This window comes from Clupea harengus, chromosome 16 (genome assembly GCF_900700415.2).
Source record: "Clupea harengus chromosome 16, Ch_v2.0.2, whole genome shotgun sequence".
Classification (NCBI taxonomy): domain Eukaryota; kingdom Metazoa; phylum Chordata; class Actinopteri; order Clupeiformes; family Clupeidae; genus Clupea; species Clupea harengus.
The window spans coordinates 468,222-492,717 of record NC_045167.1 but is presented as its reverse complement, the minus strand read 5'-3'; the positions used below and the strand labels follow the sequence as shown (position 1 = coordinate 492,717).

The following is a 24,496-nucleotide window of genomic DNA, read 5'->3' as shown; positions in this document are numbered from 1 at the left end:
GGTGTTTCTGGTCCAGGAAAGGTCCTCCTCGATGTGAGTGCCCAGGAAGCTGAAGTCTGATACCCTCTCCACTCTCTCCCCATTGATGGCAATAGGCTGCATGTCCGATTTTTTCCTCCTATAGTCGACTATCAGCTCTTTTGTCTTGGAGGTGTTGAGGACAAGATTGTTCAAGGTGCACCATGTCGACAGCCTTTGCACCTCCTCCCTGTATGCAGTCTCATCTCCTCCTGAGATGAGCCCCACCACGGTTGTATCATCTGCAAACTTAATGATGGCATTGCTCGGGTGGGTGGGAGTGCAGTCATGGGTATAGATGGTGTAGAGTAGGGGGCTCAACACGCAGCCCTGCGGTGAGCCGATGCTGATGCTGAGAGCTGAGGAGAGATGGGATCCTACTCTAACCCTCTGGGAGCGGTCTGTCAGGAAATTTCTGATCCAGTAGCAGATTTGCTGTGAGAGCCCTAAGTCCATCAGTTTGGTGACCAGTCTGCTTGGTATGATCGTGTTGAAAGCAGAGCTGAAGTCTATGAAGAGCAGCCTGGCGTAATTCCCTCTCTGTTCCACGTGTGTAAGTGTGGTGTGGAGAGCCGTGGCAATAGCATCTTCTGTAGCCCTGTTTGCTCTGTATGCAAACTGGTGGGAGTCAAAAGTGGGTGGCAGGCTTGTTGTGATGTGACTCCGGACCAGTTTCTCAAAACACTTCATGATGATAGGTGTCAGTGCCACTGGTCGGTAGTCGTTAGGGGTGCTGGCAGTGGTCTTTTTTGGTAGAGGAATGATTGTGGAGGACTTCAGGCAGGGTGGAATCAAGCACTGGGATAGGGATTGGTTGAATATGTTGGTGAACACACCAGCCAGTTGGTCTGCACAGTCCCTCAGCACCCTCCCAGTCACACCGTCTGGTCCAGCAGCTTTTCTTGGGTTCACTGCCCGCAGAACACGCCTTACCTCCTGTGCCTGCACTGTGAGGGTGTGGCTACAGGGGTCTAGTGGAAGTGGCGTGGTCACATCCGGTGTATCAACTTCAAAGCGTGTGAAGAAGCAGTTTAGCCCCTCAGCCAGCGAGTCATCACCGTCGGCTGCAGTTAGGTTGCTGGACCTGTAGTTGGTGATGTGTTGGACCCCTTGCCACACCTGCCGTATGTTGTTGCTGCTGAAGTGGTCCTCAATCCTCCTCTTGTATGCTGTCTTGGCCTCCCTGATGCCCCTCCTCAGGTTGGCTCTGGCAGTCCTGTACTGTGCCTCATCCCCAGACCTGAAGGCGCCGCTCCTCTCCTTCAACAGCACTTTGACTTCTTTTGTCATCCAGGGCTTCTGGTTAGGATACACCCGGATGCGCCTGTCCACTGTGACAGTGTCGACACAGTGTTTGATGTAGCACAAAACAGTCAAGGTGTACACTTCCAGGTCCTGGTGCTTGAAAATATCCCAGTTGGTGGTTTCAAAACAGTCCTGCAGCTGCTGAGAGGCATCATCAGGCCAAGTCTTAATAGTCTTTGTTGTGGGTGCTTTTTTCTTAAGGGGGGTGTATGCCGGTAAGAGTAGTAGGGACATGTGATCAGACAAGCCAAGGTGGGGTAGCTGTGTAGCCCTGTAACCATGCTTGATATTTGAGTAGGCTTTATCCAGTGTATTTTCTCCCCTGGTAGCACATTTTATGTGTTGGTAGAACTTAGGGAGCACTACCTTCAAATCAGCATGGTTGAAGTCGCCTGCTATCACGTGTACTGCCTCTGGATAGGTGTTTTGTTTAAGGCTGATGGCATTGTACAAGTGACTAAGGGCTGACTTGGCATTAGCATCCGGTGGTATATACACAGCAGTCACCATGACAACAGTAAACTCCCGTGGGAGGTACGTGGGTCTGCATTTAACAGTTAAATACTCGAGGTCTGGAGAGCAGTGGCTATCGATGGTCATGGCGTTGGTACACCAGTTGTTGTTGACATAAATGCATAGCCCCCCTCCTCTGCTCTTACCGGAGTTACTGTTCCTGTCCTGGCGATGAGCTGTGCGTCCTGCTAGCTCTATGGCCGTATCTGGAATGGATGAGTGGAGCCAGGTCTCCGTTATCAGCAGAATGCAACAGTCCTGTACGAGTCCGTTTGCTGCCATCTGTAGCTTCAGCTCATCCATTTTATTTGTGATGGATCTGGCATTTGAGAGGAAGATGCTAGGAAGTGGCAGTTTATGCGGTCGTCTTCTCAGCTGCGCGTAAACGCCAGCCCGGCAGCCTCGCTTTTGTCTCCTTTCATTTCGGCGCCTCCTCCTCCTGCCCGTGGGAATGACAATCCACGGAGAGCCTGCTGTCCGGGCTATATCCTCTGGTATGCTGTGTGTGTGGGTAAAGTCGCTGTTTACAGATTGTTCACTCCGTACTCCAATGTTTAGGAGATCCTGGCGACTGTAGACAGTCAAGTTGTGTACATGTCGCCATGGCAACCAACTAAGCGATTTCACTAAAACTAAACTAAACTACAACGAAACAGTTTACAAACAATGGCATCTTATAATCGGGAGAACCCCGAGCCGCTATTACACTTAAAACTTAACTAAAACTAAACTAAAACTACAACTAAACAATTACTAAAAACAAAAACAAAATCCTAGTCTGGAGAGCCCCCAGCCGCTGCGTGTTTACGCGCCGCCAACGTCACAGATGGGGTGAGCCATGAGTTGTTTCCCACTCTAAAGAACCACGACATGTATAGGTTGCTATGTTTGTAGCCCGTGAATCCCTTTCAACCTTACAGCAACCCCACCTATCTTAGGCACCATTTGATGAGGAAGAGGCATCTGACCGCTAAACTTCAGCTCATCACACCTCATGATGCCAAAGACCACAAAAGGATGGAGAGGAAGATCTTAATAATAAAGAGCTATTGGATCATTGGGAAGAGAATGGAGATGACAGCACATTCACACGTATGCGTTGCGTTGACGCAAGACGGTGGGCGTGTCTGGCGCATGGGGGTGTGTTGATAACGGAGATGTGTATTGTGCGATTGACAAGTCAACAACCACGCCACTATGAATTGTTGACCACTGTGTATCTTCGCTAGCGAGTGGTTTACCTTGAAGGTTGTACCTGTTTACCTTGCTAAGGGCTCAGTTGCCTCCCAAATCACCTCAGACGTATTCTTAAGTTACAATAACGAGGTGCTAGAGGAAGAAACCGCTAGAAAACATAGAAAAATTGAAGCTGGAGAATGTGTGAAATTAATCATTGAGGGCAAAGGCGGTTTGGGAAAAAGCTAAATATATCAGCTTGCACCGTTGCAATCCCATAGTTGTCAATGGTGACTAAAGGCTAAGGTTAAAGGCTAAGGTTAAAGGCTAAGGCTAAAGGCTAAGGTTAAGGTTAAAGGCTAAGGTTAAAGGCTAGCCCAATGGTTTCAAAATGAACCTGAAGTCTACACCCATTAGGATGCAATGACTGGAAACAGTCCCAAATGGAATGAGGACATACCCTATTCATGAAGTGAAGTTAGGTCTGGTTATACCAGGCTAACATGACTAGGCCTCAGGACAAACAAGTTTGAAAAAGGCTAATGTAGTAGAAGCAATGTTTGAACGAATTAAGCAGACTAAATCTAGAACAGAGACCTACGGTTTGAATAAATTAAGACTAGCAGACTAAATCTAAGACAGACACCTACGGTTTGAATGAATTAAAACTAGCAGACTAAATCTAAGACAGAGACCTACAGTACGGTTTGCATTATTTTTACTGATGATTTGCCTTTTTTATTAAATGGTTGGTTACTTTTATGCTTACTTCAGGTATTGAGCTCAGTTTTGGATTATTTCTAATTTGTTTGGTAATCCAATGTGACAACATTCAGTTTCTAAGGTGCATCAGGTAGTCAAAAACTAAAATATTACTACTATAGAATTAGAACAATTAGAAAAATGAGGTCATTCTAAAAACATCAATTAAAAGACACTGCTTTCAAACAGCGACAGCATGTTTATGACAACATGCATAAACATTAAAAAAAGAATAAAGACATTGGGGAAACTGTTATTTCAGAGTTCCATCAGTGTGGTCGGTCAGGAATTTATTTTTATTTCAAACCTTACATACTGTACCTTTAACTATACTTCAATAATATATGCAAATGAACCTGCTTAATTCATCCTTTCCACCAAAGCACTTACCTCACTCACTTGATTTGGGGTTTTGGATATACTGCTAGACTCCACTGACTGATTCGTCTGGTTCAGATTGAGGCTCCTAAAGAAACAAACAAATGAATGCTTCTTTGTTAGCCATTTAGCATGAGCTCATCTTTGCACGTAGGTTCTCTTACATAGATTACATGGAGACATAGACTGTTCTTGTGAAGCCAAGAGTGATATTAATTGTAACATAAATGCCCATATTGGTGCATTTTCAAAATTCTTGTTGCCTTGAAGTCCTTGCGTAACATCCTATCCTATGGTCCCATCATTTTCAGTGAACCCCCATTAGATAAACAAACACTTGGTGCTTGGATAACAGTGTGAGCTGCTTACGTCTATATTCTAATTCAAATTCTCATTTAAATGGCTTTTCACTTAATGAATCTGACTGTACAAGGCAAGGGGAACACACTGTGGTCTATTCTGACAGTTATGGCATAAGCTAATGCTGGAAGGAACCTCATGCGTAAAGTGCAAGAGCAGTAGTGCCCACTGCAGAGATGGGGAGTGCAAGTGGGTGATAATGGGCTCTGTCTTCATGGATGAGGTTGGAAAGTGCACTCACGGTGCAGGCTTTTCCTGCCTTAGTCCAATGAGACACACTTTCAATAAAGGGAACTTAATTGGGAATGTAATTGCCAGATTGGATAACTGGGAACTGATGGTTGTGATTCAAATTCTCTCAAACCCAACTCAACCAACAAAATCAGGCCATTTTTGCAGCATCTGTGCTGCTACACTAATGGGCAAAATACATAGATTTAGATCAAAGTTACATGGATAATAATAATAGTAGTATTTGTAAAAAGATGACAGACACCTGTGTTGTTCCTGCATACTATGGAGCTGTTCCAGTTTGGTCTTGTGTTCGGCCTCCATTTTGCCCAGCATGTCCCTGATCACGGCCATGAATGAGTTGAACTGAACACATTAAAGACAGGGGAAGAAGTGGAACACATTAAAGACAGGGGAAGAAGTGGGACACATTAAAGACAGGGGAAGAAGAAGTGGAACACATTAAAGACAGGGGAGAAGTGGAACACATTAAAGACAGGGGAAGAAGAGGAACACATTAAAGACAGGGGAAGAAGTGGAACACATTAAAGACAGACAGGGGAAGAAGTGGAACACATTAAAGACAGGGGAAGAAGAAGTGGAACACATTAAAGACAGGGGAAGAAGAAGTGGAACACATTAAAGACAGGGGAAGAAGTGGAACACATTAAAGACAGGGGAAGAAGAAGTGGAACACATTAAAGACAGGGGGAGAAGAAGTGGAACACATTAAAGACAGGGGAAGAAGTGGAACACATTAAAGACAGGGGAAGAAGAAGTGGAACACATTAAAGACAGGGGAAGAAGTGGAACACATTAAAGACAGGGGAAGAAGTGGAACACGTTAAAGACAGGGGAAGAAGTGGAACACATTAAAGACAGGGGAAGAAGAAGTGGAACACATTAAAGACAGGGGAAGAAGTGGAACACATTAAAGACAGGGGAAGAAGAAGTGGAACACATTAAAGACAGGGGAAGAAGTGGAACACATTAAAGACAGGGGAAGAAGTGGAACACATTAAAGACAGGGGAAGAAGTGGAAAAGGGAGTGCATTTGTTACAGAGATTGTAGAAGTAGACACACAGAGGCATTTGTTACAGAGATTGTAGAAGTAGACACACAGAGGCATTTTTTCTGTAAAACATACCAGAACACAAATGTCAAAATGTTGCATTTACTCAATGCTAATTTACCAGTAGAAGATTTTTTGTTTCTTTGACATCAACACTCAAAGGTCAGTGTATATGTATTGGCCCATTTATCGGTCAGGTTAAGGCTAAATAGCGTCAAGGTCACACACACACAAATTCATAAACACAGACATTCTGTCCCCCTCTTTTGCCTCCTATGCAACTCCTGAGATTCCTGCCTTTATTCCTCATTTACATGGGCTGCACAACCTCAGAATGAACCAACTTCTACTGCCATTGTTTAGACTACAACAGGATTCATGTCAAAACTACCAGCCGCACTTACCTCAGCTCTTACTCCTGGCACTAAAAGTGGCGTATGCACACCCCCACCTCATATCGACTTGAACATCATGTTGGCATCAAAGGCTGTGCCCCATCCTGGTTTAGGTCTGACCTTTCTGATCGTCATCAATTTGTTCATATCCATAATAAGTCATCCCAATAACACCAGAGTACATTTAGGTGTTCCCCAAGGCTCTGTGCTTGGACCCTGGCTCTGCTCCTTGTACATGCTACCCTTATGTGTGTGTGTGTGTGTGTGTGTGTGTGCGTGTGTGTGTGTGTGCTTGGACCCTTGCTCTGCTCCTTGTACATGCTACCATTAGGTGTGTGTGTGTGTGTGTGTGTGTGTGTGTGTGTGTGTGTGTGTGTGTACCCTTGCTCTGCTCCTTGTACATGCTACCCTTAGGTGTGTGTGTGTGTGTGTGTGTGTGTGTGTGTGTGTGCGTGCGTGCGTGCGTGCGTGCGTGCGTGCGTGCGTGCGTGCGTGCGTGCGTGCGTGCGTGCGTGCGTGCGTGCGCTTGGACCCTTGCTCTTCTCCTTGTACATGCTACCCTTATGTGTGTGTGTGTGTGTGTGTGTGGACCCTTGCTCTGCTCCTTGTACATGCTACCCTTATGTGCCGTCATAAGAAAGCATGACATTGCTATACTGAGGACACCCAACTTTACCCCTCCATGAAGCCTGATGAAACTACCCAAGAGAGAAGCCTGTCTGAAAGATGTAAAAGCTTGGATGACTAACAACGACCTGCCCCTCAACACATAAAACCCCCAATCTAACATTTAAGCCCTAAACAATTGAGAATGACACTATCTAGCCATCTACACACACACTAGAATGACACTATCTAGCCATAGATATCTCGTTATCATCCAACACTAGTATAAAAAAAAAAATCACGGTATAATTATGAAACAAGACCTTCTACTTGACTCACACATAAAACAGATATCAAAAGACATATTTCTTTTCACTTACGCAATATAGCCCAAATCAGAAAAGTCCTATCCCTCCAAGATGCAGAAAAACGAATCCACGCTTTCATTACGTCGCGTCTACACTACTGCAATGCTTTCCTGTCCGGATGAAGCAACAACTCAATAAAGAGCCAACTCATACAGAACGCAGCTTCTCACACTCACACTAGAACGTACAGAATATGAACATCGCTCATCAAAAAGCACAATAGGAGGCAGAGCCTTCGGCTATCGAGCCCCCCTCCTGTGGAATAATCTTCCTGCCTCCATCCGAGATGCAGACACCCTTTCCATATTCAAAACGAGACTAAAGACATTCCTCTTTAGTGCATCCCATAGTCATGAATAATGCATCAAAAACCAGTCACCTGTCACAACATTCTTCACTTCTTCTTGTCAGCCATGTTGTTGTGTTTAGCAGGAGTGGGTTATAGACAGCGCATGTTGTACTGTGTAGGAGGGCCTTTACGGATCCCAGGTACAGCATGCATGTGTGTGTGTGTGTGTGTGTGTGTGTGTGTGTGTGTGTGTGTGTGTGTGTGTTAATTCCCAATATAAATCAAATCAGGTTATAGACAGCGCATGTTGTACTGTGTAGGAGGGCCTTTACGGATCCCAGGTACAGCATGTGACGCGTGTTGTGCGCCACTTTGAGAACCACTGCACTATGCTGATCTGCACTACATTGAGCTTTGCTTTTTCTTGCCTCCCATTGACTGACTTTTTGTAAGTATTTGATTTGGTTATTTAAATAAACTATATTTTGATATTAATCTTAACTCTGTGGTCTCCCCATTATGTTATCTCCACATTGAGCCATGTGGACGTAACAGTAACTCGATGCATGTAAGATCAAAAGCACCTGAAAGGTTATGAAATATAGTGAGGAAAATTCTCCCATCTCTTGCCAGCCAGATAGAATCTTGAGAAGACAGCCTTTCACACTCCTGACACGACTGAGGCTGAGATTGATCAGGATGCAGAACAGTTACCTGGTTGAGGTTGAGATTGTTGTCAATACTCAGGGAGATCAGATGAGGCAGGCTCTTGGCAGCTAGGTGCTCTTTTGGGATGCCCAGCTTCTTGTGGGTAAAGGTGCATTTATAAATTCCTGTTGAAAAACATCCGCGATGAAGTCATTTAGCATGTTACATTCATATGATGAAGTCATTTAGCATGTTACATTCATATGATGAAAAACATCCGCGATGAAGTAATTTAGCATGTTACATTCATATGATGAAAAACATCCATGATGAAGCTTAGTGATGGCTTTCCTCTGACTACTTACATTGCTTGTGCTGAATATTGAAAAAAAAAAAAACATTGAGTTTACTGTATAAAAAAAGTATCCCAACTACAAAGGGTTAACCAATTATTCACTCTTTGCAAACAGGAATTGGTAAATCTTTACAAGTTAGATTTCTGGACTTTTTAACCTGAGTTTATTTTTAGATCTGTTTGGGTCCAGTATTGAGGAAAGCATCTGCGTCAAAGTAAACTGACAGTTTTCAACACCGACATGCTCATTAATGTCATTGTATGGGTCACATGACACAGTGATGATCCCTACAGAGATAAAGCTGTGTCTGTTTACCTCAGTAACTGTAAAGAAACTGTAGAAAAAGACAGGTAGAGCTCTACTTTCTATGTCTACTAAAGATCTATTTGCAAGACAACCATATTACACAACACATGTTTTGTACGAAAAGTGACAAAGTTTTGGAATGGAACACTTAAATTGCTCTCAAAAGTCTATTGAAGCTAATAAACAAATAAACAAACAATACACAACAAATCCATAAAGTCCCTTACCCAAAATGCCCATGAGGACGGCAGGCTCTCTGGAGGGGATCTGCTGGAGAAAAGGCAGGATCTCTTCAATAACAAACCATTTGTCCAGGTATTCAAGAATCTTCCCCAAACACACCAAGGAATTCACCCGGACCTGCAAACAACAGACAGGAAAATGATAAGCTCATTATGCTTTTGTTAGAGAACAAGTCACATAAGACATTTCGAGACTTTGGTATTCCAAGAGGTTAAGGCACTGGAAAAGTGCTTTCCCATCATGATAAAGACACTAGATATTTAGTTGCCTGACCTGATCTTGCTTTTAATCTTTCTGAACAGTAGATAGAGTGATGTTTTCATGTGTGTTTATCTCCTAATTTCAGTAAATACATTTCCAAAGGTAGTTTCTTGACGAGTTAAAACATGCATATATCAAGTCTGTGTGAAATGTTTAGAGAGGCATGCAGCTTTTGAATGAAATCCCAGCAGTTAAAGCAAAGTCTGTGAGGAGGGGTATAGCGGAGACGTCTCACCGCTAACGAGGAGGTCTGTAGGCAGGCTGCTCTCACACGTGGAATCATTGCGTTCTTCATGGAGGGATACTCAATGAGATTGGCAAACGTTGGGATGATGTTCAAGCAGAGCTCCTGTTAGAACAACAGATATTGTAACAACAGCACAAAAAGAACCAAACGGTGTTATAAACAAAAACATTTCTTGTTTTTTTGCTTCTAGTGTTTCTGTTGCTGTACTTGTATCTGGATGGAGGGGGCCTCGAGAGCTCTGTACACCATTGGAAGAACACAGTTCTTAATGCCGTCTGGAGGGGTCTTGGTTAACAAAAGGTCCATCTTCTGCAGGAATATTAGGAGGATCTACACAGATAATCATAAAAGAAAGATTTAAGATATCTTTGAGCAACAACATGACAATTGAATATGACAATACAACATGCATAAAGCAAATTTTACATGCACACCAACAATTTATATAATAAATAAGCATATACAAATAATATTATTATTAATAATAATAATAATAATAATAATAATAATAATACTAATAATAATAATAACAACAATTACAACAACAACTACATTTGCATTTCCTGAAGGAAATATCAGTGCTTGCAAAGCAAAAAAAAAAAAATTAAAATAAACATAAAAGGTGAAAAATGTAACCCAATTCAATGCAGAGACAGAACATGAGTGAGAGGTGTGTAAAGATTGATAGATTGAAAGGGACTAGAAAGTGGACAAGAGAGAGAGAGAACCAGTATGGAGTGTCAGACTTGGAAGGTGATAAGGACATAGACATTAATGAGAGAGAGAGATAGAGATAGAGATAGAGATAGAGATAGAGATAGAGATAGAGATAGGACAGAGAGCATGAAAGACCGAGAGAGGGGACAGTTTAGATACAAATAAACTAAAGAGATGGTTAAGTTAGATAATAAGTTAGGGAAAAAGAAATAGAGTGATTGGAAGAGAGAGATAGTTTATAAGCATTGATAGGGTAGTTCAAGTTGATACAAGAGTGGTTGCTAGGGTGTCACTTTGGTAGGCAATATGGTTGCTGTGGCTTTGCTAGGATGTCGCTAGGGTAGTTGTGGTGGTTACTATGCTTGTCACGAAGGTTTTTAGCTGGTTGCTATGGTTGTTTAGATGGTTGATAAGGCAGGGTTAGGGTGTTGGTATGGTAGTTCAGGTTGTTGCAATGCTGGTTGCTAGGATGTTTCTAGGGTAGTTGAGGGGGATGCTAGAGTGTTACTAGAGTAATACAGAGAGCGTGTGAGAAAGAGGACTTGGACAGAGAGAATTAGATAGATAGATAGATAGATAGATAGATAGATAGATAGGCAAAGTAGTAGAGTATGGAAGGTGCCTCTTATCAATACTTGTAGTTACACAGTTGTATTGAGAGGGACAGAGAGAAAGGAATCCGCCATGGACAGTTTGTTCCTGCGTCGCAGAAAAGTTGCGGATGACGCAACAATGCTGTTCCAATCTCAAAGAGCCACAAAGTATTGGAGTCACAAAGATTCATTTCATTCATTCATTTCAATAGGAGATTTTTACTCTTTAATCATTTTTTTTTTAAGTATAAAGTGTGCGATTATGGAAATAACGTAGCACATGTCTCATCGATGAGACCTACGGAATTAAGTTTGAATGAAGTTTCTGCTGAAGCTGAAGCTTCAAGCTGAATCATTAGATGGATAAGACAATGGCTAGATAGAACAACACCGTGCTTCACTTCAAGCACTATAAGAAGCAGCCTAGGAATAACATTGCATTGCATGCACTGGAACTGGATTTGCATTTCCAGAAGGTAATACCAGTTATTGCAAAGCAAAAAATAAATACATAGTTAACATTCAAAACAAATATGAAGTAAAATATTAGAAGTTTGAAAAGCTATTAATGCATTGTATGCACTAATGTAAAAATGCACTAATGCATTGTATATTGTAGATTGACTACCTGACTGACTAACTACCTAGGAGTACAAAAGCAACCAAAGTACATCCGATTAAAAAGGTATGCACATAGGGTAATGCATTAACATATTAAATAGAACACAATATGAGGTGGCTATTCCAAGTTAGTGAGTGAGACAGTATAGTGTCTTTGATGAAGATAAACATAGAGGAGAGAAATAATTAAAAGAGAAGAGTGAGTGAGAAATAGAAAGAAAGACAAAGACAAAAAAATGAAAGAGAAGTTAGATATTAAGATATTAAGAATAAGAGGCAGGCAGACAGATAGAGAGAATAAAGAGTGAGTGAGTGAAAAAGAGAGAGATAAAGAAATTATAGAGCTGAGGAAAAATAAAGAAATTGATAAGATAGCTGGATAGCTGGATGGATGAATTGAAAATAATAGAGAGAGAGAGAAAGGAAAGAGAGAAGGGAAGGCCAGGAAAAGCAAAGCCATGTGAGAGCAGTTGAGATAGGGAATGGGATCAAAGACAAATAAAGAAATGGAGAAAGATTGATGGAGAGGAAAAATGTTCCATGGGGAAAATGTACTTGTTTATCTTAAATATATATAACGTGTAGAAAATGAAAATAACATAGCCTAAGAATTTACTAGACCTGCGTGAAGAATATCAATATTTGCTTTGCAAGCACTAAGCAAGGAAGAACAGTATAGTGCTTCGCTTGGCATGTACTTTTAATAAGTAGACTAGGAATAACAGTACAGTAAATTGGAATAATAATAATAATAATAATAATAATAAGACACATTTCCCTAGTTGTAAACACTCACCATGTTGCTGGCCTGAGAGCATAAAAAGACAAATTGAAAAAAATCTGAAATACAGAATCTTTTACTTGGGCTGACCTGACCACATGAGATTTGGTTAGATGAATATTAAGGCCCACAGAAGTGATATGTTCACAACATTAAGCTAAATGTAACTTTTCAACTAACCAAACTCATGGAGTACGCGTAAACTGGAAGAAAGTCTCACTGACTCACCAACCCATTCACCATTCAATTAAGATTCAAAGGGATTCTCGATGTGTCATGATGCATATTGTCTTCCGTGTTTGATTTTTTTTGCACTCAGACATATGTGAACAAGTCTGTAAATGTTTCCATCAGCGGTGTTATGCAGATTAAAAACTCTCCGAATCAAGAGAGAGTTATGGACCGCTGTGGGTTCAAAACTTGAGGTTGTCAGGGCATCTTTTACAGAAACTGTAAAATGCAACAATTTGTAAATGAACGCACTTTGATATGATATGTGAAGAAAAGCTCTCGGTCCTATTTTTATGATCTTTAACACTACTGAGTCCGAGCCTGTTTTTCACTCTCTTAGGTAGTCTGCCATGCCTTGATATTTTAGTTTATTTCACCTAACTAAAAACATTGAGGCAAAAGTGGCATTTCTCAACGGAGACCCATTTTTATAAATGTGGACACAGAAAATGATTTATATACCCCCCCTCTTTTAACTTTAAAAGCACTCCACGGGCTGGCACCAAAATACATTACACATCTTTGTCCCTTCAGGACCATTTAAGTTCTCTAGGAAATATCCTTTCCAGTAAGGGCTCCTAGACTACAAACTAAACAGGAAATATCCTTTTCAGTAAGGGCTCCTAGACTCCTCACCAAATCTACACAGACCACTCAAAACCTATCAGCTTGCTTTTTTTACATGTTTGATGTTGTATGCCTTGTATATGGGTATACGGTTTCTTTCAACTTCTGCAATTCAAATTTTTGCAGACAACAAAGCACCATGGGCCTTCATTAATGCCAGCCCACGAGTCCCTCCTAAAGTGTGTGTTTCCCACGAGTCCCTCCTAAAGTGTGTGTTTCCCACAAGTCCCTCCTATAGTGTGTGTTTCCCACGAGTCCCTCCTAAAGTGTGTGTTTCCCACGAGTCCCTCCTAAAGTGTGTGTTTCCCACGAGTCCCTCCTAAAGTGTGTGTTTCCCACAAGTCCCTCCTATAGTGTGTGTTTCCCACGAGTCCCTCCTAAAGTGTGTGTTTCCCACAAGTCCCTCCTATAGTGTGTGTTTCCCACGAGTCCCTCCTAAAGTGTGTGTTTCCCACGAGTCCCTCCTAAAGTGTGTGTTTCCCTCCTATAGTGTGTGTTTCCCACGAGTCCCTCCTAAAGTGTGTGTTTCCCACGAGTCCCTCCTAAAGTGTGTGTTTCCCACGAGTCCCTCCTATAGTGTGTGTTTCCCACAGCTCTAATGAATATCTTCATAATATGAAGCCAATGTTACTGACTCTTGTGTTTAGAATTTTTTATAGATTTCTCTGTACCTTCCTCTACCTAAAAAAAATAGATGGATTAATTAGCCAGCCAATGGCCAGGTGTTTGAGTACGGTTGGTAGTAATCGAACTCAGCTATGATTCTCTGAGGCATCCAGACTTTATGTTAAATGAAGCCCAGTCCCTTCATCACCGGGTTTCCAATAAATGCTGAGTGTTGTCTAGACAGAACTTCTGATCCATCGGGAAATGTGATCAGGAAGCCAAAATTCCATCACACTGATCTATCTAGCAGGCTGGAAGATATGTTATGGCCATTATTCCAGCATATGATTATTACTTAATGTACATATTTCTAAATGATACAGCCATTGCATGATTAGTACGTGTATTAGTCTATGTAACGTTCATTGTACTGTGTGGGAACATGTAGTATTAGCAATACCTGGACAGGTTCCTGTTGTTTGAAGACAGGGGTGAGACCTGGTAGGACAAGGCGGATATATTCCTCTTTGGTACAGTCCTCCGCTATCAGCAGCACATTGGGCAAGATAAAAGGGACCATGTCTGGGTTGACAAACTCCGATGTCAATGCTGGAAGGATACGATGTACCACCACTCTCTGTGTAAGTAACAAAGATCACATGTTAAATACGGACAAATACAACTACATGACAAAATACTATAGCAATGACAAATACAATGACGATGAACAGATATATTGAAAGTGATTGAAAGTAGCTGAAAGTAAATACACACATTCAGCTGTCTTTTCTGAATGGTGTAGCGTGTGCAATAACAAACACTGGTGTAGCAGTTATTGTATCTGCAGTATCAAACACCATCTACATCCCTAAATTACAAAGAGGATAACGAGGGGGAAATGGACTGAACACTGCCTTAAAAGTGCAATCTTCTCACCTTTGGGAGTTTGGGTAAGATTTTCGGAAGGCCTTTATAAAATTGGGATTTCTGGAGGTTGTCCCTCTGGAAGAGTGAGTCGAAGTACTGCAAAGTCATGGCCCCAACATCGTCAAAAAACGGGATCTGTTAAAAATGAAAAGATGAATAATTTGTTAATATTATTTAATGCATTTTATGTTAAAACAAACCAGAAGGTACCTAAACATATCAAAGATTGTATTTTTAAAATTTTCTGTGGTAACAATTGTGTTGTACCATTGTACATGAACATATGTTTTTATACGTATGTTAACCTTAACCAAATTCAATATGTGAAATTATATGTCCTATTGTGCCAAAAGATTAATGTTTTTAATGTCACATTTTTAGAATACCTGCCAACACCAACAACAATGTACAACATACATTCCACAACATTCTACATTCAACATTCTACATTTCAGACACAAAATAAGCCAAGCGATATATATTTCAGAAGTGTTTTTTGTTACATTTCTTGAAATCCTTTTTACATCCCAATAGCAATAATTACATTAGGGCAAAAAGATGTCATCTCTGGCAGACACAGACTGTAAAAAGCCTGTCCCCTCATTTCATTCCTCTATAAAGCACAGCGATGAGATGTTTAAAGATGCTGGTCTGGACCTTACCTTTGTCATCTGATCTGCATCGGGACGCACACTGGCTGTGACATTCAGGAGCATCTTCACATGTTCACACACGTCATCTGGAATCTTGCTCAGGACCGCAGGACTCAGCCGACTCAGCTACATCAGAACATGGGCATGACTCAGTAACTGTAACCACTGTGCACTAAACAACCTAGACTGTTTGAAATGTAATGACCTAGGCGTGTGTGTACACATGCATAGAAACGTCCTACTTCATAAGGCCCTCCCACCTGGTCCAACTGTCTGCTGAAGCTCTTGAAGATGTCCTGCTTGGTGACCCGAAAAACGGGCCGCCCCTCATTGAAGACTGCATGCATGATGACTCCCAGAGAGTACATGTCTGAGGCGGAGTCGCAGCTGACGGACAGGATGTACTCTGGCGCCACGTACTCCGGGTTGGGGAGGCACAGAGGGGAAAGGTTGGGGTCCCACTCCTTACACACATACTTCGCCTGGTCCAAACATAGGGATACATTTACATTTAGTCATTTAGCAGACGCTTTTATCCAAAGCGACTTACACATGTGCGACTTACAATGTATACACATTTTTTACATTTACACTGATGGCACACTGCACATCAGGAGCAATTAGGGGTTCAGTGTCTTGCTCAAGGACGCTTCGACAGGGAATCGAACTAGCAACCTTCTGATTACTAAACGACTTCTCTACCTCCTGTACCACTGTCGCCCCCTCTAATTATAATACACATATAAGCACAGTGACATTAGTCAGCAAATCCAAAAAGGAATGCTTTTGGTGTCGGTCACAGCTCAGAGTGGAAACCAGCCTCACCTCAGCCTCCGAAGGGTTGTTGGAAGAGATGCTGAAGTCGAAGCCCATGATCTTCCAGGATCCACTCTTATTAATAATGATATTCTCAAGGCACAAGTTGCCATGGACCATCTTTACACCCGTGTGGAGGAAGGACAAGCCCTCTGATATCTGTTACCAAAGTAGAAAAAGGGCAACAACCAGAAACCTCTGCATCAACAAATCTCATGTCTTTCAGCCAGAAAGTACTAGCTTAAAGTCACACTAACACGACGATAGTAATACAATGCACAACAAGGTCAATGACCTTAAATCAGTTTGACTATTTACTGAACAGTTACATTTAAATAAAACAAACAGTAATGATTGAGCAAAACCTCCACATTAGCCACTCAAATGTAGGCTTACATCTGTTATCTGTAACATCTGTTGCCGGTTTAAAAAAAAGTATCAAATGTAACCTACAGGCTACCAGGTAAAAAAAAATGTTTTTTCGCAGTGTTGTCTTAATTCCATTTAGCAGAGAAAGCCCTCTGCTGGCAGGCTTGACACAGGCAGGTTTAGCCAGTGTAGCCCAGGCAGGTTTAGCCAGTGTAGCACAGGCAGGTTTAGCCAGTGTAGCACAGGCAGGTTTAGCCAGTGTAGCCCAGGCAGGTTTAGCCAGTGTAGCACAGGCAGGTTTAGCCAGTGTAGCCCAGGCAGGTTTAGCCAGTGTAGCCCAGGCAGGTTTAGTGGAGCCCAGTGTAGCCCAGGCGGGGTAAAGCTCCCTGACCTCATAAGCACTTGGCATGCTGTGGCAAAACCCCCATTACCATAGAGTCCTCTCATCACTGCCACTATATTAAACCCCCATAGAGTATCACTATATTAAACCCCCATAGAGTATCACTATATTAAACCCCCATAGAGTATCACTATATTAAACCCCTATAGAGTATCACTATATTAAACCCCCATAGAGTATCACTATATTAAACCCCCATAGAGTATCACTCTATTAAACCCCCATAGAGTATCACTATACCATAGAGTATCACTATATTAAACCCCCATAGAGTATCACTATATTAAACCCCCATAGAGTATCACTCTATTAAACCCCCATATAGTATCACTATACCATAGAGTATCACTATATTAAACCCCCATAGAGTATCACTATATTAAACCCCTATAGAGTATCACTATATTAAACCCCCATAGAGTATCACTATATTAAACCCCCATAGAGTATCACTCTATTAAACCCCCATAGAGTATCACTATACCATAGAGTATCACTATATTAAACCCCCATAGAGTATCACTATATTAAACCCCCATAGAGTATCACTCTATTAAACCCCCATAGAGTATCACTATACCATAGAGTATCACTATATTAAACCCCCATAGAGTATCACTATATTAAACCCCTATAGAGTATCACTATAGTACTCTCTCTCATCACTGCCACTATATTAAACCCCCATAACCCAGAGCCTGAAGTTTCACCCTTTTCGGGGAAAAAGTACTGTAGGATGTTAATAATGTTAATAATGTTTTGCTGTCAAAACACAAATGTCCTGAGAGAGGCCTTAGAGATAGCATACGTCATAGCAACATTTTGTATGACCATTATTACTGGAAAGTTTTAATTCATATTTTTTTTATCAAAAATGACTGCCTATTTACCATGAATACGCCCTCTTTGCTAGTGGGTGGGACATCAAGAGCAGTTTGTTTGGCTCAGAGGCTGATATGTGCATGTTGTTCACTTTATTCTCCTCACACAGTTTTTTAAGTGGTTTTAGGACATTTCTTTTTTAAGTTGCTGGCGCCATTGGCAACCCCTGAGCATTAAGAAGCAGCCAGAAACAAAATCACATGTGATTGCAAGTGCTATGGAAATGCTGCTTGACATGTGAGCTGTGTCACAATAATGTAAGCTAGCTGTCTCTCTATTCCCTATTCACAGCAATTGCTACTGTTAGTTTTCATTCTCACAGTCATAAGTGTGTTTTAGAGTTAAGGAAATACAGTCAATTCACCATTTTTATGGCTTTAGCAAACCATGTCTACCTGTAAGAGGCCATACTTGATCTCCACGTCATACAGTTTGTAGTTCTTGATATCTGTAGGTACTGGAGTTGGCAGACCGTCCCACTGGCCCAACACATTGGCCAAACTGGCCTGGACGGGCTCTGTGCAGAATGCCAAACAGTCTCTGGGGGAAAGAGAGAGAAAGCAACAATAAGTGAACACGCAATTTGCAAATTGAACGGGAGTACCAACTGAATTGAAAAACAACTGTGGGAGAATTTATTTTTATTCTTCAGACAATGTTTTACTTTCTCACATTAATTTGTGTATCATTTATCTGTTACATTACTGTCATTTTATGTTTAAACATGTATGATCCCAACCTGACCGCTGCTTGCCTAGGGAACCAGAAAATGTTTGGTGTTTAACAATGTTACCAAGAAATTGAGAACTAACACAGTGAATGTTGAGAGGGAGATAAAAAAAAGAGCCAAATTAAGGTGATAGTCAAAGTGTGCAAAGTTGGTTTTGCCCAATATATGCGTGAACTGCTTATACTCAACGGGACAATATGCAGAAAAATGTCAGGGGTAAAGAAAAATGTAATTTGAAGTAGGGGTGAATATCTGCACTTCTACATGTGTCATTTCAAAACTGGATTACTTCACACTAGTGTGCTGTGCAGACTAGGAAGTGGCATCATCATTGGTGAGGGCCAGCCCTGCCATTGATACAGACATGCGCTTCTCCATGAGGCAATAAGTGCTTTGGGAGATAGGCAACCACATTGAGGAGACGTTGAAGACAAAGGGACGCAAGGCCAACACAGAAGAGACACTACACCATGGACAATACCTCATAACAATCCCTCTTTCTTTCTCTCCGTTGTAGCGTGTTGTGTGTGCTTTCGATCTGTTGCACAGAATATGCAGAATAAACCTACACCCGACCCATCAGACAGGCATTCCATCAAGTCCTTTGCTTAATCACGCAACCACAATTAACTTCAGAGCTAATTTATAGAGCTTGATTATATTATATTATAGTATACAGTGGTGTTCTCACATGGCATCCATCGAAACATGACGATATTTCAGTGCAATCTTTCAATGTTATTTCCCAACCACTTTTCACTCATGCAGCTCCATATCATCACACTCCCATCGTTCTACATTCCCTGTGGTAGTCCTGGCCAGGTTCGCACTTCGCACCAAACAGGCTTGACCTCATCTGAGCCAAACTAATGTATCTCATCTGAGCCAAACTAGTGTATCTCATCTGAGCCAAACTAATGCATCTCATCTGAGCAAAGAATGTGCTACCAATATTCATCATGCTCTTTAGCCAAGTGTAATCTTATCTTTAAGCTTATGCTGTCATAGAACCTCAGGTTTCCATTGAGAACCCCTGTGTCAAGTCTGAAGTACTTGCTCGTCTGTTTTTCAGAGCTAGATTGTACAAGTGGTGCGCTGTCCGTGGCGTCCTTTTAGGTTGGCTCCTGCAGTCCTAAGTAGTGGTACAATGTCCCACAATCTTTTTTTTTTATTCCTCTTGCAATTCTTCATGGCCACACAAATAGCTTAGTTAGCTAACTAATATCACTCACAATGTGGCATTGGTGTGTCTTCAGATGTCCGTGGTTCGTCACATGGCTTTCTCTCGTCATTCTGTCTTTATTTACAGAGAAAATTAATGAATGTGACTAGACAGTACTTTTTTTAAAGTCCAAATCTAACGTTAAAGTTGTGCAGGTGGCATAACCTAGATATGACAGAGCTCATCAGTTCAGCAGCCACTGACTGACTCCACTCCTCCGACACATGGGAGGGAAGAGAAAGCATGAACAGGACACCATACCACTCAGCCTCTCATGTCATATGCCCACAGGCAAGAATGATCTAGAAGGAAAATACAGGCCAATTTATTTAATGTTTAGCCTTGTTAATGAATGTAACTTTGAAGTCTACATTCCATCTCTACTTGAAGTTTTTGTGCTGTTCTCGTCTCATCAATGAAAAAAGTTGACTTACTTAACGTCTTCATTTTCAAAGATTTATATGTCTCGTCAGCGTTAACAAAATGAACACTGCCACCTTCAAATCATTACTCAATCCTCCACCACCTCCAGTTGATGGTGCATAACTCTCCATGCTCAGTCCTCTCACTGAGGACAAGGCACCAAAAAGCCAACCATGTATCAATCCTACTGCCTGTCCTTCTCTGTCTCCCCTGGTCAAACATGTATCAATCCTACTGCACGTCATTCTCTGTCTCCCCTGGTCAAACATAATAAATAAATAATAATAATAATAAATAATGTATTTTATTTGTAATGCACTCTTCATTCAAAAGAATCTCAGAGTGCCAACATATTAAAAACGAACTATAATAATACAATAAAATAAAAATGAATTAACATAAGCATAATAGAAAACTTTTTAACATTTTAACATACGATTTAACACAAGGCCAGAAATGCCTTCCTGAATAAACATGTATCAATCCTACTGCACGTCCTGCTCTGTCTCCCCTGGTCAATGGCGCATCACTTCCTTCACTTCAGGATGTTACATTCCTTGTGCTTCTGGTTGGAGATTTCCCCCAGCAGCCAAACCCCTCACTGTCACATGCAAGTGCTCATACCCAACAACCTACCTTAAGTATTATTCAATTTAATTCAATTTCATTTATATTGCGCATAAACTATGAAATTGTCTCAATGCGCTTTCCAGAGCCCAGAGCCTGAAGCATCTGCTTGGAGACAGAAGAGATAGGGAGGGGAAAAGGGGAATTAGGGAAGGGAGAGAAAAGGATGAGGGGGAGCTGTGGCGCAGGCGGCAGCATCCCTGAACCATGAATGGGCCTGGGGACCCGGGTTCGAGTCCGGCTCGCAATCATTTCCCAATTCCTCTCCCGATCTCTCTCCAGCTCGCTTCCTGTCATTATCTACTATCCTATCTGATTAAAGGCATAAAAACCCCCAAAATGAATCTTTAAAAACAAAGTACCGTACGAAGACCCATACCAACCAATCCAGATGCTGTATGCTGTATTGTGCACCAATGGGTATTTGATAGGGGTTGTCAAGTGGACACCTCCTTTCATTTGTGTTTCATTGACTTATGCCCACGACACCTCCAGAAGGCTCAACAGTGGCGCCTGCCAGCCCAGACTAGCCTCCTCCATACTTCTGATTGGTTAGGACACATCGCCACCAGAACCGACAACAGATACACCTTGAGATACACCTCCAAAAAGATTCCCCATGCCTCAGGTTCATTCACTCATTCCCCCTAGTAGTCTGTGAGCACCTCAGCCATAACCACCAGCTTGCTTTTTCAGCAGCCTCAAACAACTTCTTTAAAGCTCCTTTACGTGACTGTCCTCAAAAGCTATGTGTATGCTTGCCAACCTTAAGTTCTTCATACTTTAACTTCTTCCTTTCAAAGGCTTCCTAAATCACACGTTCAAAAGGAGTCATTAACCCAATAAAGTAAACAATGCGTTTGAACTCAAAATACAACACTCCAATCTCAACAATCTCCAATCCCGTTCTGAGTGACTTCTGGGTCTGCACCCATGTACTTTTATACAGGCCAGGCTCCTTCTCGGCCAATGTCTTCCTCCAGGGAGTGCCATCAGAGCAGGGGCATTCCTTTTCATCTTTAAGAATCTCTTGCAGACTCTCCTTCGAGAGCTCTTCCTCTCTTAACACCTCAAACACCCTAACATATACTTACTGTGCACTGGATGTCAACAAGGGAAGGACCACTAACATATACTTACTGTGCACTGTGTGTCAACAAGGGAAGGACCACTAACATATACATACTGTGCACTATGTGTCAACAAGGGAAGGACCACTAACATATACATACTGTGCACTGGATGTCAACAAGGGAAGGACCACTAACATATACATACTGTGCACTGTGTGTCAACAAGGGAAGGACCTCTTACCTGGACTCCTCTAGTGGATGCTGAACTGTGAGAAGCCGTGGATGTCTCAGGCGTGTAAGCTGCTGAACTCCTTTTTTCAGGGAATCTATTATCTGGTCCTTTTCAAATTTCTGGTATTTGTCCACTATCTTCTTGTCAAAAACAAAAACAGCAACTTCCTGAAGAAAATGACAAATTCAACTTATTATCACTGCCATCAGAAGTAAGGAGCTTTTATCCAAATCCAGAAAGCTAACCGACTAAAAGGCATGTTAAAAACCTTGAAAATAAAACAACGACAGCACAGGTGTCACGGATAAAATCTGCCAACATATTAGCTGGTGTCCTGGTGATTATCATGGTTATCAGTATTATCGCGAAAATTTGCTGAAAATGTTTAATAAGTACTGATACACAAACTGAAATCATTTAAGTTTAACATTGAAAACCACAAATAAAATCAGCAGCACCATGCAGGTTTTGTTTGCATAAACATTACAATAATAACCTGGCTAATACATAAGGTATTTGCTATGTCTTCAAACATGCACTGCAAACCTTAAATTCAAATTCACATACAGGGATTGAACGCCTACTTGTCTAGTTCACTTTCGCTACTGTGTCATCCATGGGCCCATATGATATTGATATTGATTGATATTGATCAAATGTTATTTCCAGCAATAGCTGACAACAGTTTTGACACAGACAATGTCCTGTTTTCGGGAACTTATTCTCCGGAATTTGTCCCGGAGTTCATATGAGAAAACGGCTTTAGAAGGCTGAAAAATCTCAAAGCATAAAGCAGTTGTCACTAATGTCACAATAATGGACTTGCATTGTTTTTTTCCCCCTCTGTCTTTACCGCTGTACCATCTATGAGTGGGGTCAACTTACAAATGTACCTTTAGAATCACTGTTTAAGTTGGTGGAAAACTATTTATTTCAGATTTATTACGAAATTATTATTATTAAGAATTATGAAAATAAGTGGCCATCACTGGTTTGCTGTGCAGACAACTGATAGATGATGCATGACTGACAAGGTCTTCTGAAAAATTCAAGGCGTTACTAGGCTAGGCTACGACTTGGTCAACCAGTTCTACCTGTGTCATATTTTTAAAGAAAGATTGCTTCATCTGCCAGGTTGGCCTCTGACCTCAGCCCCACCCGTTACCCTGATGAGTACAGACTCCAAAGACAAAGGGGAATAAACCTAGTGCACCTCTTTTAAACCCTAGTGTACCTGTTTTAAACCCTAGTGTATCTGTTTTAAACCCTAGTGTACCCGTTTTAAACCCTAGTGTACCTGTTTTAAACCCTAGTGTATCTGTTTTAAACCCTAGTGTACCTGTTTTAAACCCTAGTGTATCTGTTTTAAACCCTAGTGTACCTGTTTTAAACCCCAGTGTACCTGTTTTAAACCCTAGTGTACCTGTTTTGTAGACTTCTTGATTCCATTGTAGATCCTCCAGGACATGCCAGGTCCTCCACTGGCGATGTGTCGTCCCACTTCAAACTCCCTCGTCACAGGGTTCCCCATGACAGCGCTGGTCACATCGGCAGTCACTTTGGTGACCGTACTCTTCAGTTTGTTGAGTACCGACTCCATGGTTGGGTTTACTGGAAACACAAGATTGACAACACATGACTTAAAGTTGAAACAATAGAGAAAAAAAAACATATAATCTAGATATGGAGTATAATCATTAAGCTTCTTCATCATATTTATTGGACGAAAAGACTAACTCAAGAACCAGATAGACCCAATTTGATATTGGTGTTGCCCAACACCTGCTGCTCTTATCCATCTGACAGCTCCACAAACACATCATTGTGCTGTGTCGCTTCAGCCTTCCTACTTGAGGGCTGCAACGATAAACTTGATACCTGGTAGCCCAGGAATAGTTCCCACTCCCAACTGTTAAAAGGTAACGGCCCATCAGTCTTCCTACGACTGCCTATTATACCCGCCAGTTTGGAATGTCCGTGTAAGTTGAAAGAAAAGTAATACAAGGTGTCATTCCATGCCAAAAATCACCTAAAATCTGATCATTTTCCCACATTTCGGAGCCCAATACCAAAAGTTAACAAATATACAAGTGCATCTCAAAAAATTTGAATACCGTGGAAAAGTGACACCTTCATATATTCTAGAATCATTACACATGAAGTGACATGTTTTAATCTTGTTGATTATGGCTTACAGCTCATGGAACTCAAAAATCCAGTATCCCAAAATATTAGAATAAAACATTTACAATACAAAAATGTCAACCTGAGAAGAGCTCTAATCAGCTAATTAACTCAAACCTATGAGTGGTTAGAGATTTCCCAGGCTGTGAAATAACAGAAAAAAAAATGACTAAATGTGATTAAAATGCTTAAAGCCAGGGTAGCCAATTCTGGAGAAACCGGCAAAAGAAAGAAATTCCTTTCC

The 24,496-nt window shown here is 41.5% G+C and overlaps 1 protein-coding gene across 3 annotated transcripts in view; it reads right to left on the bottom strand.

Annotated features, from left to right (window-relative positions):
- scyl2 (SCY1 like pseudokinase 2) overlaps nucleotides 1-24,496 on the bottom strand; it is a 30,835-nt gene that overhangs the window by 4,678 nt on the left and 1,661 nt on the right. Inside the window, exons 2-16 of one of the 3 annotated variants that reach the window (XM_031582447.2) lie at nucleotides 23,492-23,679; nucleotides 22,078-22,235; nucleotides 18,157-18,301; nucleotides 16,117-16,266; nucleotides 15,552-15,773; nucleotides 15,301-15,417; nucleotides 14,648-14,773; nucleotides 14,172-14,348; nucleotides 12,263-12,274; nucleotides 9,743-9,865; nucleotides 9,524-9,637; nucleotides 9,012-9,144; nucleotides 8,189-8,307; nucleotides 5,009-5,109; nucleotides 4,174-4,240 (exon numbers count right to left, since the gene is read on the bottom strand). In XM_031582447.2, the coding sequence (XP_031438307.1) occupies nucleotides 4,174-4,240; nucleotides 5,009-5,109; nucleotides 8,189-8,307; nucleotides 9,012-9,144; nucleotides 9,524-9,637; nucleotides 9,743-9,865; nucleotides 12,263-12,274; nucleotides 14,172-14,348; nucleotides 14,648-14,773; nucleotides 15,301-15,417; nucleotides 15,552-15,773; nucleotides 16,117-16,266; nucleotides 18,157-18,301; nucleotides 22,078-22,235; nucleotides 23,492-23,668 (1,941 nt within the window). In that variant the 5' untranslated portion in view covers nucleotides 23,669-23,679. Of the gene's footprint in view, nucleotides 1-4,164; nucleotides 4,241-5,008; nucleotides 5,110-8,188; nucleotides 8,308-9,011; nucleotides 9,145-9,523; nucleotides 9,638-9,742; nucleotides 9,866-12,262; nucleotides 12,275-14,171; nucleotides 14,349-14,647; nucleotides 14,774-15,300; nucleotides 15,418-15,551; nucleotides 15,774-16,116; nucleotides 16,267-18,156; nucleotides 18,302-22,077; nucleotides 22,236-23,491; nucleotides 23,680-24,496 lie in introns of all 3 variants that reach the window. The other 2 variants (XM_031582446.2, XM_031582448.2) reach the window with 2 other exon arrangements.